Source organism: Lissotriton vulgaris, chromosome 6, assembly GCF_964263255.1.
Source record: "Lissotriton vulgaris chromosome 6, aLisVul1.2, whole genome shotgun sequence".
Classification (NCBI taxonomy): Eukaryota; Metazoa; Chordata; class Amphibia; order Caudata; family Salamandridae; genus Lissotriton; species Lissotriton vulgaris.
The window spans coordinates 1,692,785,873-1,692,808,165 of NC_141694.1; the positions used below are offsets into that span (position 1 = coordinate 1,692,785,873).

The 22,293-nt window shown below is 45.4% G+C and overlaps 1 protein-coding gene across 1 annotated transcript in view; it reads left to right on the forward strand.

The window, feature by feature from the left end:
* KCTD3 (potassium channel tetramerization domain containing 3) overlaps positions 1–22,293 on the forward strand; it is a 319,588-nt gene that overhangs the window by 140,775 nt on the left and 156,520 nt on the right. Inside the window, exons 6-7 of the mRNA XM_086927901.1 lie at positions 862–942; positions 19,775–19,951. Coding sequence (XP_086784027.1) covers positions 862–942; positions 19,775–19,951 — 258 coding nt within the window. The remainder of the gene's footprint in view (positions 1–861; positions 943–19,774; positions 19,952–22,293) is intronic.

Genomic DNA, 22,293 nt, shown 5'->3' on the forward strand with positions numbered 1-22,293 from the left:
TCTCCATTTTGAAAAAATCAGACGAGCAAAGTCTGCCTGTCAGACACTCTACACGTTCAGGTCTGGCGACCCGGTGGTGTACAGGCACTAAATGTGCAGGCGCCGGGCTGCCTGAGCTGAACCTTTGCCAGGTTGAGGATTTCACGACCTGTCAGGCGTGAGCACCCCAGTCTGTCAAATGTCTAGGTGATCCTCCCCCCTCATGACAAGCCAAAGTTTTAAGCCCTGAAGTGCCCAGGGACAAGTGTCTACCATGACGCTTGTAACATAGTGGGGTGTGGTCAGCAACTCTCACTGACCCAGTCCCACTCTGTGTCGAGTAAGGGACTGCCGTCTCCTCCACCTAAGGTCAGCCAATGAGAGGAGGCCGCAATTTCAACTCTTCAGGAACCTCTGAGGCTTCCCTCAGGATGACTGCTGCAGCCCAATAAGTGGTCTTTTTTTAATTTTGGCGCGTGCAGATGTGTGTATGTACAAACGTATGTGTATTTGTGAGTACGTGCTGAGAACGTGCTCTGAATGTGTGTGTGCACGTTTGTATATGCGTGTGAATAATTGGTGAATGTGTACATGTGTATGCATGCATGGGTGTGAGGGTGTGTGTGTGTGGCCTACCTGCCCTCCCACCCCCCCCTCACAGAATACATTGTTTCTAGACTTGTGGTTAATTGTTCTTTCTTGCAGAGCTTCCCTTACTGTTGAAGGCTACATTAGCCGTTCATGGGTGAGGCTTGCTCTGCACTCATGAGTGAATGCTTTCTTGAAACCGGCACAGATGTGCACATGCACCATGGTGAAAAAAAAATTCTATTGAAGTTTTAACATCTACACGCTCCACTCATTTATATTGTTTTTGCTTAGTGAGAAGACTTTTACTCTGTGATGAACTGGAGCGCTCGTCTTGCGGCAGTGTCCTGTTTCATGGCTACTTACCTCCTCCAGGTACTGGTATTCTTCATTATAAGTTTATATTCCTGAACCCACAGAATTGCTGCTGATAGGTGAATTTACTCTCTAGATGTTGATGTCATTCTGCCTTCACAGTAGTGCACATGCATGGTCCTTTAGGCGCTTGTTTGGATAGGCGTATAATCCCAATAGGTTTCTTAAGGTTGCTCTGTCCAGTCACTGTTAAATATATATATTATGAAGTGATCTATTACATTTTGCTGCAGTTGATTTAGGATAACGTGAACATTTATGCAAGCAATTGTGAGAGATTTTGCTGTAGGTGCTTGAATGCAGTTGTACTCTAGAACAGTGGCAACAAGTCTACACCTTCTGGGGATCATATCGACAATAAAGGGTATAGTAAAGAAAGACCCGTCTACTTGAATCAGTTGGTTTGAATTAGGTGGAAGATTGCCCAACCTGGCCATACCTAAAGTCAGTAAATGGATTCATGAGCGTTATGTGGTAAGGAATTACAGCCGCACTTTAGAACCGGATCTCCTGGTAAAGGGCTCCTAAATCGCACTCCTGTGTCTTTTAACTTCACCTTCAGGGAAAGTCCTTTTTAACTGCACTGTTGTTCCACCTAATCACCTCACCACCAGCTTAGGAGCGCCTGGCAAAGGGCTCCTCCAGCTGCTCTCCGAGCGAGTATTTTGTGTAAAATTATTTGTAAGCGCCTAATAGTACTTGATTGCATGCCTGCTGAACACTTACCGCCTATAGTTGTGCTTTTCCCCGGTCCACCACCGATTCTTCGGATTGAGTGGAGAGAATCCTACGGCACTACACGACGGGCCTGCCCTTCCGGCGCGCCCAGGCAAATCAGCTGATCAGCAGCTGACTTGCTACTTAACCGGGATGCCACATGCTCCGCGCAGCACCGAAGGCATGCCAAAGGCAAGCCCGTCTGCTCTGTCCGCGTCCGGTCGGGGGCCAATGGACACAACCCCGACTTTTTCCCCCCAGAAATCAGGAAGTACAACGCCTCAGCCCTTCACAGCTTTAATGTAATGCCAACTACTACCTGTCACACACTTGGAATGTAGATTTTAGGAATGATGCCTGTCCACACTGCGGGTTCCACTTTCAAACAAAAGTCCTCTCATCGGCCCCCCTCCCCCAAATTACATCCAGTGAAGCATCTATCTTCTTAACTGTAGGTCCCTTCCCAAGCACTCAACCGAAATCACTCTGCTCCTAGAAGAACACAAACCTGATGTTCTCTTCTTAACAGAGACCTGGCTCAACACGGACTCTGAACCGGATATCCTCTTAGCACTTCCCCCAGGGATACCACATCCCTCTTGAGGATCGAAAGACCGGCAAAGGTGGAGGCCTAGCGATGATTATTAAGGATCCTCTTAACTGTCGCTGCACCTCCAACCTAGTTCCAGACTGCGAAAGTCTCTCTTTCGCAATCGATTTTTTTCCCCACTAACACCTTTTCTGGGATTCTTATTTACCGGCCACTCAGTTTCTCAACGCCCTTCCAACTATCACAGCTAACTTAGCCGCCACCCCAGCTAACCTCTCAGTACTAGGTGATTTGAATATTCATCTAGACAATGCCTCCGACCACAGTGCTAGGGAACTAATCGTTTGTCTGGCGGCCCTACAACTCAAACAGTTAATTGTAGTAGCCACTCATGTTAAAGATCATCTACTCGATCTGGTCTTCAGTAACTGCTCTCAACACTCCGCAGGAACTCCTTGCCCGCTCCCATGGACGGATCACTCCCTGATCCCCCTTTCCTGTGTTACTCCTAATTTACTCTCTCCCTCTGCTCCAAACACATGTAAAAAACTAAACTTGTCCAAACTCCCCCTTGATCTCTGGCTTCCGGCCCTTGAAACCTCCAGACCTCCCACCAACCCTGACCCCGGCATAGCAAATTAAGAGTATAAGAGGTGGATACATTGCTCTATAGACGCGGTACTTCCTCTGCAAAATTTGCATGCCAAACGCAGCAGCCCTTTCTCTCCCTGGTACACCCCCCAACTACGGGAACTGAATTGTGAATGTAAAAAATTTGAAATGAAATGGCGTATTGAATACTCCCCACTCAGTAAAATCAGGTACAGGGACGCAATAAAATTATACAAGAATGAAATCAAAGCATCCCAAGCAACATTCTACGAAGAGAAAATTAATGCTGCCGCCTCTGCCCCTAAGGAAATCTACCGTATCGCTAAAACCTTGCATAAACTCCCTCAGAAACCTGCTAACACAATTGACGCCACAGCATGCTGCAACAAACTGGCAGAATTTTCCTACACAAAATACAGAGTATTTATACTTCCTCCCCCCTCTCCCAGTGTGTCCCGGCCCTGACATCCCCTACAAGCCCTAAATCAGGACATGCAGCCAGCCTAGACTCCTCCCCCCCCTTGTCCCCAGCACGCCAATTTACCTTATGCACAAAGTCAAATCCGGCTCCCCTTTGGACCCAGCACCCCCACGAGCATTGCTGCCGGCTATAGATAACATTCTCCCAACTGTTCTGGAGTTACTTAACGCCTCGATCTCATCATGCACAGTGCCCCCCTCATGGAAGCATGCCATGGTTAGGGCAATTTTAAAGAAACCCACTCTTGACCAAGACAACCCCAGCAACTTTAGGCCAATCTCTTGAGACTGCCCTTCTCACAGTAACGGAGGAGGCCAGACGAATTCTTGACCAGGGAGGAAACGTGGCGATTATTCTTTTAGACTGAAGTGCTACGTTCGACACTGTAAACCCCGAGACACTGCTCCACCGACTTACCAACTTAGGTGACTCAGGGAAAGCCATCACCTGGCTTCGGTCTTTCTTAGCAGATCGTTCCTTCCAAGTTTTTGAGGCCAATTCAGCCTCCTTCAGTCTCTCACTCAGATGTGGTGTTCCTCAGGGCTCCTCCCTGAGCCCTACTCTATTCAACTTATATATGAGCCCCCTAGCTGAGATCGCCCGCCCTTTTGGCATAAAAATTATCACCTATGCCGACGACACTCAGCTAGTGGTGGCTCTAAACCAGCTAAACGTTGTCTCACCCAATATGAGCGGTTGTCTTGAAGAGGTGGCTAACTGGATGACCCGTTCCTGCCTAAAACCAAACAGAGAAAAAAGAGAGCTGATGTTCCTGGGACACTCCCCCCACTCAATTCTAACCTATTGTGGCCCACTTGCCTTGGACCCCCCTCTACCCCAAAAAGCTAAATAAAAAGTCTGGGTATTTGGTTGGACCAATCACTCAACCTCAACCACCAAGCAGTGATACTATCCACCTCCTGCTATGGCCTACTCAGACTACTATGCAAAATCCTTCCCTTGCTTCCTTTCCAGGCGAGACAAATTATGGTCCAGGGCCTCATCATGTCCCGCTTAGACTACGGGAACGCTTTATATTTGGGCGCCCCGCAATCCACTGTTCACAAACTCCACATTATCCAAAACTGTGCCGTCCATACCCTTCTTCAAATTCCGCGCCGACTCTCCTCCAAACCCGGACTGAAAAACCTTCACTGGCTCCCAGTCAAGGAACAAATTCAGTTCAAGGCCCTGTGCATTGCTCATAGAACACTCTGGACTACAGGCCCGGATATCTGTCAATCACTGATCTCCCCCTTTCAGCCTCCTAGACAGCTCCGATCAGCTACATCCCATCTAGCCCTTCGTCCCGAAAATCAAAAGAACGATTTGTGGTGGCCGCTCCTTTTCATATAATACATCCAAGTTGTTGAACTCTCTTCCTCTTCCGCTACGAGCAGAACCCAACTTGCTGTCCTTCCGCAAACTTCAAAAAACTTTCCTTTTTAACTAATTCTTCACACTCGTCCTTTCTCCATATACACGCTCTGTCTATAGCACTGGGACGCCTCAGGGTAGCCATTGTGCTCTACAAATGCTATTTTCATTTCATTTCATTTAACCACCTGCGTGCGAGCGGAATTCCGCTCGCACGCTCAGATTTTCTAAATCCCATTATTCATGACGAGCTGGGCTCGGTATCAGCGTGCGAGGAGGCTACGCCATGACGAGCCCAGCTCGTCATCAGCCCCGAAGAGGTTAAAAAAGAATTGTTGTGCAGATTGGGAGAATTAAAGCCGTACTGCGAATAACTAATTGTTTGACCCTGATGTCAGACACTGCTGCTGTGTAGAAGACAACCATCACCCTATTCAATTCAACCCCTTAAACAAGATCAGTACCGTTTGAGAAACAATATGTACAGTTTAGAGAAAAAAGCCTTGGCGTAGCCACTGCATAGATAAACGTTTTATTTTCTATACAATTTCAGATGTTAATGGTTTGCAGTTTGTCTCTTTGGTATTGCTAATCGTTTAATCAACAAATATGATATAAACAGCTTATTATTTTCATAATGTGATATATATATTCTGTTTGTATGAAGCATTAAATGCTTTTACTTAAAAAAGACTATTTGACTATTTCTCAAATGTTTAGCTACAACAAACTCAACGTGTTCATTCACACAATGTAATGGGGTCAAAAATTAATTCAAGTGCATTTACTTTTTAATGACATATCACCTGAATTAATCTACATTAATACATTAAACCCACCCGAGAAATAAAACTGAGCTGGTGTATCTTCCTTTTTACTTGGCCTCTTATATCCTGTGTGTAGAAGATAGGCATCCAAGTAAATCCTCTGGATTCATGCTGCAAGTGATTGATGACAGGAGGGTTTTGCCAAGATTGTTTACTTGTTTTAATGAACTTATAGTTTGTGCAAAATAGATTATTCCATTCAAAGTTATATATTTGCTCTGCTTTCTCTAAGCTAGGATGGTGGTCGAGCTGAATAGGATATAAAACCTTTTTAGAGCAATACTAGCAGAGATGTGCCTAGGCCCATAGTAGAAGCTTGCAGTAGCCGTACAGTCTAGAAATCCCTTTATTCATTCATCCATTCAAGCGTCTTCTCTCCGGACACGGCTGCGACATGAACTTGCTGGACTTCTCTTGCAGGTTAGGCATTCAGTGACCAAGACCAGGGCCTGAAACTCCAGCTAAGTGGAAAGACGGAATGCTTCATTGAATTGAAAAAAAAATTGAGAGACAGGTTTAACAAGACTGGTATTCAAGACTTAGCCTAAATTTTTATTTTGCAGTTTGTTATAGAATAAAATGTTGGACCGGTAATGACTATGGAACATGATCACAAACAATAGGTGGCTGTGAATGGGTGCAGCGGAGGCCGGCATGGATCGGGGTTAGAAGGGCGGGGATCGGGGAGGGGGTTAAAGATTAAATAAAAATAAACTTATCTGATAGCCACGTCTCTCCTCATTGTTCCTCCGCATAATCTCTCTGCTCCAGTTGGAAGAAGGAAGCACCCAGGCTCCCCTGGAGCCAATCACAATGCTGCCGAGCAGTGTTGTGATTGGTCTGAGCGCAGTGGTTCAGCACTCAGCTGGCTGGATTGGGAGTCTGGGCAAGTTCCCCACCCAGACTATAATGCATCCTGGGTGGAGAACATGCAAAGTGGGCATGAATGTTTAGCCAGCCAAAGATGACCGACCAAACATTTATGCGCACTATCAGAGTGCCCACCACTCCTCCCCCTGCTCCTCCATCACCAGAGCAGCCCCGCCCGCATACGTGCCGCAGCAGGAACAAAGAAAATGATAATAACGTTGAGTTATCATTTTATGTTTCCTTTATTTACACTGCTAAAAAGCAGTGGGGCGATGCCCCTCCTCCTTAGCGTAGGAGCTGCCACTAAATGGGTGCGTGATTCTCTGTCTATCAAGTTGGGGAACTCTGTAAATGCCTTAGTACTGAAGCAGGACCATAGCTGTGATCAGATGTAACTCAGGTTTTTCTCAACAGCTTGATGAGCCCTTGCTCCTGAATGTGCCATGTTTTGTACTGAATTTGTAAAGCGTGTTCAAGGCCTTTGCTAATGACATTGGTTATCTCTTCCTTGGGACTACTTTTGTAGGAATACTCAGCAACATTCCTTAAGGGAACTGCAGTATGTCCTGACGAGAAGAATATTTCTCACTAGTCAGACGCAGGTTGCATATAGGCCTGAGCAAAATTTTATTACGCTGGCGTAATTTGTGTAATTTTGTATAACAAAATTTATGCAAATGCCATTATGCCACACTGTGTAATTTTGGGTAGCAATTTTAACCCAAGATATATCATACAGGTAATGTTTCAATACGAGCAGTATTTCAAGTAGATTTTATTTACCAGAGTAGACCATTTGGGTAATTTATAAGCGCAACACTACAAATCTCAATGCGAGGAGCAGTGTTTTGAATGTGAGCAACCAGAAATCGACTTGAAATTACCCATTTTTTAGTTGAATTTTTACCCAGGCAGATTGTTTGGTAATTTTATCAGTGTGAGATGCATTTGACTCAATTACAATTTGCTTTTATTTCGCATAATTATGCTACTGCTACCTCCACATATTTTTCACACCCATAGCTGCATATTAGGTAAGAACAAGTATGTGTACGCATTGGGGAAAAAGTATTACATAACAGAGAGCAGCGTTTTTTGTTTATTTAAGAGCTTCTAGTGTCACAGTCTTATACTCCGTAGAAAAGGGATCCTAAGGAGTGACGAGCAAGGAAAGTCTTAGGAAGATACCACTGCCATGTAGAAATGTGACTGTGTTTTTCCAAGCGGTTCTCACACATTTTTCCACTGACAGACAGACTGTTATTTTTATTATGTCTCGTAGAATTAAGCATATACTCGGAGTGAAAGCCTGAACTCTCTTTTGGAATAAAAAAATATTGGAACTATCTACTCAGTGAAACTGGAGTTATAAGATCTTTGTTAACATAATTTGCCATTAACATTTAAATACGGTTCACCAACTTCAGCCAAAGGATCTCCAACTGCGCCAACATCCTTGCACCCATCGAATCCCACAAACACTGCAGTACAAACAACTGGGCCTTTTGCTACACCGAAGAACTCCGGGACTCCAAAAGATTCTGCAAACAGTTGGAGAGGAAGTGGAAAACCAACCAGGGCGCCGAGGCAGGATAAACCTACAATGCCACCTTCAGAAACTAATACCTCTTCCTGAGAGTTACCAAGAAAAGAGCCCTCATGAGTAGGATCAAAGCCAGCTCTAAAAGCAGCAAGGAGATTTTTGAAACAATCGTGGAATTCACCACCCCATACACCTCAACTAACTCCATCTCCCCCTCCCAGGAATTCTGCAATGACCTTTCACATTATTTCAGCAACAAAATCGAGAAGATCTACAGCAATTTCAAAAAGCAACCAAATCCAGTGGCCATTATCAGCACGCTTGACACCTACCACTCAGATAGACACCTAACCAACTGGAGGACACTCACTGAGGAAAACTCCACATCAGTCATGAAGACTTTCCACTCTGAGGCCCCCACAGACCTTTGTGCATCCCTTATCTACAACCTAGGAGGACCCATACTCAGAAAATTCCTCACCCTCATCATCAACTCCTCCATCGAATCCGCAACTTTCATTGATGAGTGGAAGCATGCTGCAGTGACAGTACTTCTTAAAAAATAATCAGCTGACCCCAACAAACTTAGCAAATTCTGACCAATCTCCCTACCACTGTACCTAGCGAAGGTGTTAAAGAAAGCAACCAACCAACATCTAACCAACTACCTGAATCTACGCAATCATCTCAACTGCTCCCAATCCTGATTCCTCAGCAGTCACAGTACAGAGACAGCACTTTGTGCCTTCACAGATGAGATTCGCAACCTTCTAGACTGAGGAGAATCCGCCAGCCTCATACTGCTGGACTTCTTTCCAGCATTCAACACCGTGTTACATTCCAGCCTCATCAAACGATTACATGACACATGCATCCAAGGAAAACACACAAAATGATGGATGGAATGTTGCACAATGGCAAAACATTCACCCCCAGTCACAGATCTGGGTTTAATCCATCGTTATTTTGCTAACCAAGCCACCCTGGGTGAATGTTTAGCCATTGTGCAACATTCCGTCCTTCATCTTGTGTGTTTTGCTGTTCACCCTATGTGGGAAGGGTATGCCCAGACGTGGGTCCTGTGCTCACTAAGCCACTGAAGTCAAGCTATCCTAACTGAAGATGGCTGATAGCCAGAAACCCGTTCTAGGATGCTTGATTCCGGTCCAGGGAAGACATGGCTTGGCAGTTCGGGCTGGACTGTTCCCATGAGGTACAGGGTCAAGACTGATTTGCATATTGCCATGTCTGAACTGGGGTGGCTTGGTGAGCAAAATAACGATGGATTAAACTCGGATCTGTTACTGGGGGTGAATGTTTAGCCATTGTGCAACATTCCGTCTATCATCTTGCGGGTTTTACATGCATCCAAGGCACTGCCCTCCATTTGATATGCTCTTCCCTCACAAGGAGAACACAGTGACTCAGACTCCACCCCTACACATCGGAGCCAAAGGACCTGATATGCGGAGTCCCTCAAGGATCTTCCTTCAGGCCCCCCATGTTCAACATTTACACAAAACCACTCGAGGACATCCTCCCATCCCACGGCATATCCATCATCTCCTATGTCGATGACACCTAGCTTATCTTCTTCATGTCAGAAAAATCCTCCACAATCAGATCCAACTTCACTGAATGCGAGATCCACGTATCAGAATGGATGAGAAACAACTGCCTGAAACTCAACGCGGATACAACTGAAGTGGTTTTTTCTGGGAACAAAAAGTCTACCTTGGACTCCACCTGGTGGCCTTCAGAGCATTGGTCCTACTCCTTCACCCACCAACCACGCATGCGACCTGGGGATCAGATTAGATGTTTTAATTTTATTTAAAAAAAAATTGGGGGGAGAGTTCAATTTACAGTTGTTCATATACAGAATAAAGTGCTTACGGTGTTCAATTTAAATTTTGGTTGAGACATTCATACAAACATGGTCCATCCTCAAAGCATATCGCTATCAATAATGCCATTAAAAAGTATATAAAAGCACTTCTGAAAAAGAAAAGCCACATATTGCACAATTTCCCTTTAACATTCCATTTTATCCAATTTGCTGACTAGTTTCCTATGGACTTCCAGCGTTTCGCAAATTTTGTAAGTGTGCCTGACCTTAGAGTGTAACGCCTTTCCAGCTCTTTAACATGTACAATTTTGCCTGACAGGCATCGAAAGTGAGTACAATATTATTTAGCTAATTCTGGAGAAATCATGATTTTGCCACAAGAGCCGATATATATAAAGATTCCTCTTGTGTTTTATTTGTCGTTATGTTTGGTGAACACCCCAGAATTGCAATATACTTGTCAATGTTTAATGCAGGTCCTATAATCTTTCTGAAGTGTTTCTTAATTTCTTCCCATAGTTGATAGATCTTTGGGCAATCCCAAACAATATGAGTCCAGGTACCTCCACCCTCTTCAGAACAGTGAAAACATCTATCCTCAATCTGAGGGTATATATTATGGAGAAAGGATGGAGTCCTGTATATTAACCATTTTGTGTAGAATTGCATTCTCCTTAAATTAACGCCTCTTATTATTGTGTCATTAACTTTGTTGATTGTAATCTAGACCGCTCTTGAGATATGGAGGTCTTCTTTCTCCTACCATTTGTCTCAGGCTTTTTCATAGACAGTAGAGGTCTTATTTTCATTAAAAATGTTCACCCAACTACTTATTGACCACTTCTTCATTGCTTTTAGTAGCGCCTCACTTAGTTCTAATCTTGCTCTTAGTGCTGTTGAATCAATATTTTCTAAAAAGTACTTGATTTGAATAAACAACCACTTAAGCATATCTATAGAGTGAAGCAGCCCATTCTCTATCTCTGGCCAGTGTTTGTGTTTTTGAGGAAAAACTATAGATTTTGTTTGCTACCTCTATGCACCATTCCTCTCTCTCTAAATTAATTTCATTAAAGTATCATCTCCTAGGTGGTCTTTCAGGCCCTACCCCGGTTACTACCATTTTGACTAGTGCATGGTCTGAAAAGGCATTTGGAATGTAGTCGTGCGTACTCATTTTGAGACCATGCGAGATCAGAAAAAAGTCTAGTCTAGAAGACGTATTGTATTTTTGCAGAGAAACATGAAAAAGCATGTTTCCCAGGTTGCAGGAGGCGCCATGGATCTACTAGGTCTAGGTCCCTTTTGCAGCTAGCCACAGTAATGGCCACCTGTGGCTTATTTTGTTTTTGGGCTTTAGTGGAAGAATCAACTAGTGGATCCTGAAGGAATTTGAAGTCACCACCCAATATAATAAAGCCGGGAATGCTGGTTGGGGATCAGAATAGATGACAAACTTAACATGGCCACTCAGGTGAACGCAGTCAGCTTCTCCTGTTTCCACATGCTATGCATCTTTAATAAAATAATCAGATGGATTTCCAAGAGCACCAGATGTACCGTCACTCAAGCCGTAATCACCAGCAGACTCCACCTCCTCCACTGGCTTCAGACAATTCAGAACGCCACTGTCCGATTCATCTTGGCCCTCCCCCAGCGTACCCACATCACTCATCACCATAGAGATTTACACTGGCGGCCAATACACAAACGCTGCCAATTCACACTCCTCACACATTATTCTAAGCACTGCACAACATTGGATCAGCATACCTCAACTCCTGCCTCCACTTGCACCTGCCCACCAGACAACTACACTCTTCCTCCCTCTCTCTCTCTCTCTCTCTCTCTCCCTCGCGCACACACACCTGCATTCGCGTGCAGAACAAGAGGGCTAGCCTTCTCATCTTTGCACCCAAAACATGGAATGGCCTCCTGATACACCTAACAGCCTCTCTACTTCCGGAATTCCGCCGGATGCTGAAGGCATGGCTCTTCAACTAAGACCTTGTCAACGACCTTGAACACTTGTTCCAGTGTCTGGATACCCCACAGGAGATTGGTCGCACTTTACAAATCCTTATAATGTAAACATAAAGAAACTGAATTGATGCTTTGAAATACTAGCACAAACATGTAAAAATCGTAATCCTATTTTGCTGTACCTTGCCTTGGTTTGAACAGTGCTTTCATAGCCTTAACCTTAAAAAAAAGACCTATCTTTAAACATTTGATTTTTAAATTTTATTAAAGCAACCTAAAATTTAAATAAATTTTTGTAGTGAGCGTACTAGTTTATGCATGTCACGTAGACGTGACGTGCGGCGGCCATTTTGGAGGCGGTGCGCGCGCTTAGCATTAGCGCGCTGGAGACGAGGAGAGAAGGCAGCATCGGCCGGCGCTCTTCAGTTATAACTGTACTTGTACAATAAATAAGTTTGAAGCACACCTAAAGCATCAGAGTGATCATTGCAAGCAGCGACTTTACAGTGGCGACGAGGGTGGGATCGGCCCAGCAGAACCACGCTAAAGGAAAAAAGGAAAAAGGAAAACGGGCCCACCACGTGGACAGCTGAAGAGAGCACAGCCCCCCAGTCCACCCTGAGCAAGGCAGAGATCCACCCTGTGCGGCCAGCTGAACCCGAACAGCACGAGGGACACGACAGCACACACTGAAGGTACGGCGAACCTGAAGAGCGTGGCAGAGCCACGGCTACCCACACAGGCGACAAAGAGGCCGAGAAGGGGACACAGACACCCTATATCAGCCAGATTAAACGCGCAAGTCCCGCCGAACGCGTCAGGGAGGAATAGAGCTGGCTACCAAAGAGGAGGAAGTGGGGACTAGCACGGAAAGTCCCCAGGTGAAAACCAGCACAGTAACAAAGGACAGCACCCCAGGGAGCCCCACCAGCAAAGAAGACAAAGCAATTGTAACCAGGGAAGTTAAAATGAGCACACCAGCAGGGTATGCAATTGCACCAGTACAATTTCTACCGAAACCAGGGGACCCACTGATGAAGTGGGAGGACTGGAAGGAATATATTGACAATTTTATAGGGGTCCTGGAGGACGAGAATGAGGAAAAATTTACCCCACAAAGGAAGAAACGCATACTGTTACTCAACTTGGGACCGGAGGGACTCAGGATTTACAAGAGCTTGGTGCCCAAACAGAGAGAAAGTACTGATGATGATGTGTATGCCCACGCCATCGAAGATCTGGATGAACGTTATCGACCCACGGTCTGCGTGTCAGTCGACAGGTTCAATTTCCAGCAGAGGAAACAACGGGATGGTGAGTCCATAGAAGAATATGTAACGGCCTTGAGGAAGCTGGCGACCACGTGCAGGTATGCACTTTGGGAAGACGAGTTCATCAAGGATCAGATAGTAATGCACACGACCAGCACGAACATGCAGGACAAGTTATGGGCAAGTGGGGACACCAAACTCAATGACGTAATGGTCATTGTCAAAAGAGCAGAGCTCGCACGGAGGTGTGCTGACGCGACCAAGAAGGACGTAGCAACCCCACCCATGGTGAACAAGATACAGGAGGAGGAACATCACAGAGACCAGAGACACAAGAACCCAGTACCCAAAGGAGCCAACAGATGGCAGGGAAATTCCGGACCACAAGGGAAGCAAGCAAGTAGCGACAACAAGAAAACGTGCTATAGGTGTGGAAGTTGGGCCCATGAGGCACATGACAGAAGATGTCCGGCGTTCCGGGCCAAATGTCTGCACTGTGGCATCGTAGGCCACTATGAGAAAGTGTGTCGGAAGAAGTTATCTAAGGGTGTAGTGAAATGTGTTGACCAAGGCGCAGTGGATCAGGAAGGGGTCGCAGAGGAAGATGTGGTCACCGTCTTATGCATATATGACCAGATATTATGCGTGGAAGGGGAGAGGACAACCAAACCCGTACTGGAAATGACGATGGGTGGTATTACCATCAGTGTTGTGGCAGACACAGGTTCCCCCTACACTATAGTTCAAAAGGCTGTCTGGGATGAAACGTTCAGACCAAAGTTAGGCCCAGAGTTGGAGAGATTAAACATTCGACCAGTCACGTACAACGGCGATCGCATCCCAATGGTGGGATTCCGACGCATGAGGTTTGAATTCAGAGGCCGATCGGCGTTGTGCAAGCTGTACATAGCAGAGAGGGGACCCTCCGTCTTAGGTTGGCTAGATCAGGGCGATCTGGGAATCAAATTGGACCCAGGAGGGAAGGAACAAATACTGCTCATGGAACCGGAAGTGTGGCCTGATCTGAATAAATGGAAGGAGAACTACCCAAAAGGGTTTGTGGGCACGGTAGGAAGAATGGAAAAATTCCAACACAAGATTGTGCTCAAGGAAGGTGCCATCCCAGTAGCCCACAAGGTGAGGAATGTACCCATAGCAGTAAGAGAGGCAGTCCAGACAGAACTCCGAGACTTGGAGAGGAAAGGAATAATTGAACCAATCACCTGCGCTGAATGGCTTGCGCCCCTGGTGGTAGTCATGAAGCCCAATGGGAAGGTCAGGCTTTGCGTGGACTTGAGAGAACTAAACAAGAACATTGTTGTAAAGAAATTTCCCCTCCCAAGGATTGAGGAAATGCTAGCAAAGACCAGGGGAATAAGGTGGTACTCCACAATTGACTTGACCTCCGCATACCACCAAATAGTACTACACCCGGACAGCAAAAGTCTCACATCCTTCATCACCCCGTTTGGGTGCTACCAGTTCTGCCGTATGCATTTGGGCTGGCCTCGGCTGCCGCAGTGTTTCAGAAAATGATGCACCAGCTGTTCAGAGACATTAAAGGCGTCCAGTATTTCCTGGACGACATTCTGGTGATGGGGCGTGACAGACTGGACCACGATCAGAAGCTTGGAAGGGTATTACAGACATTGGAAAACAAAGGCCTCACAGCAGAGTGGACAAAGTGTCGATTGGGCCTAGAGTCGGTGACGTATCTGGGCCACGAGATAGGTGTGCGGGGCATCACACCCAAAGCAGAAAATGTGAAAGCAATCGCAGAAGCGCCGCCCCCCAAGAACAAGGAAGAGGCCAGGTCGTTCTTGGGGATGGCGGAGTACTACAGCAAGTTTGTGGTACACTTTGCCTCGAAGACTCATCATATGAGATTGTTGACCAGGGAGAGCACCGCGTTCCAGTGGACCCCAGAAACTCAAGCGGAGTTCGAAACAATTAAGAAGGATGTCACAGGAGCCGTGCCGCTCAAAGGATATGACCCCCAGGGCGCCACAGTACTCACCACTGACGCCAGTGACAAGGGCCTGGGTGCTGTGCTCATGCAGGATCGGGGACGAGGAGAAATGGAGACGATCAGCTTTGCATCCCGGGCATTGACAGATACTGAGAGCAAATACAGCGTGATCGAAAAGGAAATGCTGGCGGTGGTATGGGCCATGACGAGATTCCGGCAATTCCTATGGGGTACCCGATTCCTACTCAAGACAGGCCATAAGCCGTTGGTAAAAGTGTTAGCGTCAAGTGGACACACCAGCGCCACTCCCAGGATATCCAAAATGACTCTAAAACTGCTTGAGTTTAGGTACGATGTGGAGTACATTCCCGGAAATCGGAACCGAGTAGCCGACTACCTGAGCAGAGCGGCTGCCATGGAGCCAGGGGAGGAAGACCCTGCAGGCAAAGGGGAATTGGTAGCTCTCGTAGAAGACCTGGAGAAAGTCATCAGCCACCAGGAGTGGACAGAGGCATATGAGGAGGATAGCAACATGAAGGAAGTGAAGAGACACATCGTACAAGGCTGGCCAGACAAAAGACACGTGAAGGAAAGCATGAGACCATACTATGAAGTAAGGGAAGAACTGTCGGTAGGAGACAAAGGGGTGTTCACTTACAGAGGAGACAAGGTGATTCCCCCAAGGAACCTCATCACCAAGCTATTGGACATGCTACATGAGGGCCACTTAGGCATAGGCAAACTGAAACTAAGGACCAAACAAAACTACTGGTGGCCAGGCATGGACATGAGGGCGGAAAGGCACGTCAGGGAGTGTCCGCAGTGCCAAGGCGCGGACAAGACACTCAAACCCCTGCGTCCAGCGAGAGGGCGAGAGCCCTTCACGCATGATAACAGGATTTGGAAGGAGAAAGTCATCACCAGCGAATGGTCCCCTGCAGTAGTGCGGGCCAACCTTGAGAGGGCACAAACCATCTACACCAATCATTACAACAAGCGACGGAATGTTAAAGGAACTGACCTGGAGAAGGGAGAGTGGGTAAGATTAAAATTAGCCACCTTACAGAAGAAAGGAGACAGTAAATATAGCAAACCCATGCAAGTCAAGGAGGTGTACCGAGCGGCCCTGCTGAGTGATGGAAACGTGTGGTCCCAGGACCGCATGGCCAGGTGCAATAAGGTATTGCGATGGGGGCACACCGGAACGGAATGGGAGGACATTGAGGTTTCGAATACAGAGAAGGGACAGTGTGTAAGTGAGCAGCAAGGCGGAGCAAGCGAAGAAACGGAACAAGAGGACGAAGAAGGAGCGAGTGGGAGTCAAGGGACCGACATGGACTGGCCGGGGAGAAGAATGGAGGAGAATGTGATGGCGAAGGAAGGAATGGAAGGCACCGAGATGCAGAGCCAAAGGACCCCGGAGAACCCTATCAGGATAACAAGGAGCGGAAGGCCGGTGGTAAGGCCCTCCAGATTTCGAGATTTCGAATTGGACAATGAACTGTAAGTGACTCTTTAATGTTTGGTAAAAAGGGGAGATATGTAGTGAGCGTACTAGTTTATGCACGTCACGTAGACGTGACGTGCGGCGGCCATCTTGGAGGCGGTGCGCGCGCTTAGCATTAGCGCGCTGGAGACAAGGAGAGAAGGCAGCATCGGCCGGCGCTCTTCAGTTATAACTGTACTTGTACAATAAATAAGTTTGAAGCACACCTAAAGCATCAGAGTGATCATTGCAAGCAGCGACTTTACAATTTTAACAACTCTTTTTAATAGTATTTTCGTTATTGAGGTTATCCAGGTTTCTATATAATATCGTCACTGTAATATGACGAACAAAAATTGCATTTGTAATGCAAAAGGTCTCGCATTTTTAAAACGTTGACCCATTGGCATTGTAAAGGACAATGCCTTTAATGTATGTGCATTTTGTATTTCTAGTGAGTCGCTGCTTGCAGGTTTTCAAAACACATAAAAAAAGGCATTGTCATTTACAATGCCAATAGCTTAAAAGTTCGCAAATGTGAGACCTATTGCATTGCAAATACTTGTTAGAACTTTTTTCCTGTTTGTGGCCGAAGCGTTATCCTGCAGATGTGAGAGGGGACTGCTGGTACCTGGATTACTCTTTTCCTGCAGACTTATTGGTCTGTTCTGGATCTTCTAAGGTAGTGTCATGAAAGGCGGTGTGAGGTCCACAGCGAGCGACAGCATGCTGTTACTGCTCACAACATTCACAACATTTACTTAGGACGTAACGATCTGGACATAACTTTGGTGTGCATGAATTGAGTGATAGAAAATGAGGTTATCACTTCATTGATGTCTGTTTAGTTGATTGCAGCCCTCTGCTGCCATCCAGTGACCAACGTTACAAATGCTTGCTTATACAGAAAAAACACAATGTTCTGGCAGGTTGATATCCCCAGAGTAAAGGCCTGATTACAACCCTGCTAACCAGTTTAGCCAAATACTTGTGTAGACCATTCTTATGGCTAGGTTGCTTCATATTTAGACTAGGCATGACGTTACATTGTAAAACTTGCAGATGTAAATAATGAGGATAGTTTTGACCTTGTGTGAAGAGCTGCAGTACAAACAACATTTGACGGCAGCACTAGTATTAAGCTTATATTTAAAAATGGGTATGGACGTTGGAAGGGCGAGATTTTGATCGATACCTTATCACTATTGATCTAAAACCCCGATCTGGTCGACTGAACCTTTATTGCCTGTCATTGAGGGAAGAAAGTGCATCCCTTACCAAGTTAGTTTACCCAATGAAGGACTCCGCTCCAAAAGATCACAAACAACTTCTAGCTTTCAAAGGTTTATTATAAGGTCAAGATAAGTTGCAGGTACAGGCATCTCAAAATGAGATTCACAAGATACACGGGCCCAACTACATACATGTGCTCTCTGAAAGCCCTCAGACGAGCAACAGAAACTACAAGAACCAGTTCTAAAAATAATAAGGCTATTAGCATAGACACGTATTCAGATCTCTCAGTCATTTACAGCCGGAGGGAAAATACAGGTTAGGCTGTCCCTACCCTGATCTAGATGGTATCCCTACTTAGCCAGGTCCCAACCTAACAAAAGGTGTCAGCAGTGAATGACCCCCAAGGGAAGTCACCCACTCTCAGTCTCTTGGTGAAAACCTATAGTTCTCCAGTCATGACCCCTCTCTGCCTACCCATCCGCTCTCTAAAGGGTCCTCAGGCATCTGTTCTAACTCCACCCAGGGGTGCTGTCCCTAATACAAAAATACAACAACAATTAGGACGCCCCTTGTGAGACGCCCCTCACGTGGTGTAGCTTCTGGCTTTTTCCATGATGAGGCCTTGTGGTTAGAGTCGACCTTGCTTCTCAGACTCTTCTCCGGCCCGCTGATACCCCTTAAACATTCCGGAACCCTCCTCCATGTCTGGGCCGTCTTCCGAACAAACCTCTATTCATATTATTTATAATTGAATACCCCCTTTTCTCTTACAGACAGACATCTGCAGCCAAAATCCCAATTCTCATAGTCTTCCAACAGCGTTGCAACATTCCCCGGCCCAGACTAATATGTGTAAATCAACGTTAAAACATTCCAGCCCTACAACATTTCTCATAATGATTATAGCATTCAACTTCTTCTTTAATTATTAGCATGTTAGTACTCTTATTCTATTTATTCGGTAAACACATCTATAAATCATGGCCTATTCGTTATTACTAAAACATTAGTGCAATCCATGTTATGAAATGAACCACCTTCCCCCTCCCCTCTAACTCTGGCCCTGAGGCCTACCTCGTTCTACGTTTAACCGTATGCCATCTTACATTTTAGCAGCTACACAACATGGATTCAGGAATAATCACGTCTAATAAAATCATATAGTTTCACACATTTCTGTATTAGTTCCACTTCTACTTAAATCTCTACATTAACTACACATTTCAGAATATAGATGTAGGTACTATCAGCACTCATGGCATTTCTCTTCATGACTTGTGCTTACTACGTGTAAGTGTGATGCACTTCTACATTTAGGTCAGTTTGCGCTCTCTCAACGTTTAGTTGCTAAAAGAAAGCAAGTTTCTGTAGCGCAGCTGCTAAAGTCAAAGCGGGCTGCACTGCAAATTAATTAAATAAAGAAGCGCAGCCGCCTAAGTGAAAGCGGACCGTGGAGTAAGTTAAATAAATAAAGCAGCACGGCCGCTAAAGTGAAAGCGGACTGCACTGCAAATTTAATTAAATAAAGCAGGGCGGCCACTAACGTGAAAGTGGGCCGCGCTGCAAATGACAAAATAATACGTAACATCAATGTAAAAGCAGGCTGCGGCGCTGCCAATTTAATAAATAAAGCAGCGCAGCCTCTAAAACAGACCACGCTGGAAATTACAAACAAAAACATAACAATGTAAAAGAGTGCTGCGGCATTGTGTGGGTGGAATAGGGAAAGACCATTAAAGAAAATAGTGCTTACCCACTAGATAACGCAGACCATGTAATGAGCCAAGTAAAAGGTCCAGTTGTAGGTGGTAACAGATACAGGCAAGGTGGTACCAAGGAGGGACTAACAAGTCTGTGTACGAATCAGAAGCCTGCATTTACGAAGGACAGTGACACAAGCCAATTACAAATATGGGTGGAGAGTGAGCGGGGCTTCCAGTGCATACTCCCATTCAGCATGTCTCACAGAGGGAGCAGCACATGTGTGCTGCCGCTAGGCTCGACCTAAAAAGGTACATTACATTTTTATTAGTAAATGGTGCCCTGATTTTCTTTTTGTAGGTATTCCTAGCCGTAAACTAAGTTGTGCTGCGGCTGTAGCCGCTGCAACTGCTGCTTCAACTTCCTCAGAAGCCAAACTTGTTCAGAGTCCATCAGAGGGTGGAGTCAGAGGAAATGCCTTGCAACCTACAATACTTGCTGCTGCTTCCGCCACCGCAGAAGACATGGCTAAACTCGGTAAGGATTCAGAGCATCTTTCAAAAGACCATGTTTTACCTTGACTGACTATTAAGTTAACATACATATTCTCAAATAAACTGGTATGTAATAAAAAGATTGTGTTTCACTTCATTGCTGTATCCTGTGAGAAAATATAACAGTTGGTCATTATAAATATTGTTTATTGGTTAGCACCCCTTTACATTCGCAGTGGTGCTTCCTACGTTTCATTATTGCCATTCGGAGAGTGTTTAATTTTAATAATGTTGTCTGTCTGGGAAAAAAACGTGTTTGAAGCTATTCAGGACTAGTGTAAAAGTTGACTAATATATAAATACACTTGTAACATTTAGGGAGATTGGTTGTGTCTGTGCCTGATCACCACCAGGTAGATTCCGGGTACATGTGTCTGTATCGAATGTAGATGCATTAGGGGATGGTATGGAATCTCTGGAATGCCTGTTTGGTACATGAGAGGTGCTACCCTCATCAGATTGCTGAGATAAGTGTGAAGCATTGTGGGAACTCTGAGCCTTAGACACCAGCATTCACTAGAGATGCATGTACCCTAAAACTACCTGGTGGTTACTCAGATACAGAGAAAACGGGGAGAAGGCAATTAGGAAGTATGCTGCGGGAGTTAGAGATGGAACAATATGGAAAGAATTAATGAGGTATGTCTATCTGATATCATCTGCAATAATTTACAACCCAGAGATTATGGACATATTCAGATATCCTTGCACGAATAAGGTAATATATATCATACGCTTTCTGCTTCACTTGTCCCTTGAGGCGGTAATGTTTACTGCTTCAGGTCTTACACTAATGCTAGTCCTTACTTTGAATGCTCAAAGCATTCCATCTCCTGTTCCTTGTCAAGAGAACTTAGCATCCTCTTACTGATTAACAAAAAGAACGCAGTGTACCTTTCACCAATCTAGTACCTTTCACTTTTTACAATAGGCACACATTTTGAGTTGTGACCTTCCCCTAAGCAGTTTTTAAAATGTCTTCTACCTTACACACAACTAAACCTGGTGGTTCATTGGCAAATGACAAATCAGAAAGAATACCAAGAGTCCTGTTGCCTCACAGACCCTCTATCTTCAGATACTGAACTGCACACACACCCCAGGCCCTACCGCATATCGAAGTTCTCGGGCCAGAAAGAACTTAGTTGATATGAGAGAACTACCGAATCTCCGCTACAAAGACTTATGTTGCTTGGAGATAGCAACAGGAAATGACAACAAGGAACAACAAGAGCCATCAATACTCCACTGCTCCCAGCAGAACAAGGCAAGCACTGCTATAGCAATGAGGGCATGGCACCTATTTATATTTGGCCTGCAGAAAATGACTGCCGAGATTTGAGCTAGTCATGCACATTTTCTGCAGAGCACACCTTGCACAAGACTTGCTTCTGATATGCCCTCCAGCCACTACAACTGCCTAAAAGAGCTCAGGAGTCATCTGCTGCCATCTAATCTGTTATCTGTCATGCTATTGGTACGATCTCAAGTCACTCCAATTAAAGGACTAATTAGCACAGAGAATTTAGCGCTGGACAGAATTGAGGCGGGGAATGAGGTTTTACTCTGCAGCCAAACTTGAAACAGGGCGGTGAAAAACACCCATCGTAGCCTGATTCGTCATCTTTAGACTTCCCTGTCCGAATTTTATGGAAAGATAGTTGGTTAAATCTACTCATCTTTAACGCCTATTGGCTAGATGTTCTCGTCAATTATACATGGTTTTGTGTCATGCTTCCAATCGGGTTTCTCTTTCCTCCGCGCTGGTGTCGTTATCTAGAAACCTTGAGCCATGTAATTTTGTTTCCTACCGTGTTTTTTTTTTGCGCATGTGTTTGGTTGGGGTTTTAGAATCATGGGAGAGCGACTGCGGGTGATCCGCCATTTTATCGCTCAGTGAGCGTGCATTTTCTAATGAAATAGTGCATGTGGATCGGAAACGGTTAATTGCACCCACATTGTAATATTATATCACATCTGCGTCCCCCGTCCTCATCATAATCATTATTATAAGAGGCAGATCCCATCTTCAATTTAAGAATGCTACAAATAAACAAAGAACACAGCTCACCCTCGCTAGCTGCCATACAAACAGGCTTCCTTTGTTGAGTGACAACTACGTACATCCACCAAGAGCTTGCCATGAGACAGCCTTTTGTCTCTAAGCCCCATGCGTTTCGGATTGGGGGCGTGTTTTTTGTTGAGTGACGGATGACGTCACGGATAGAAAGGACCACAAAAAACACACCCCTCAATCCGAAACAGACGGGGCTTAGAGTGACAGGCAGAGCTCTTCTCCAATGGCTTGCCGCCGTTTAGGAAGCC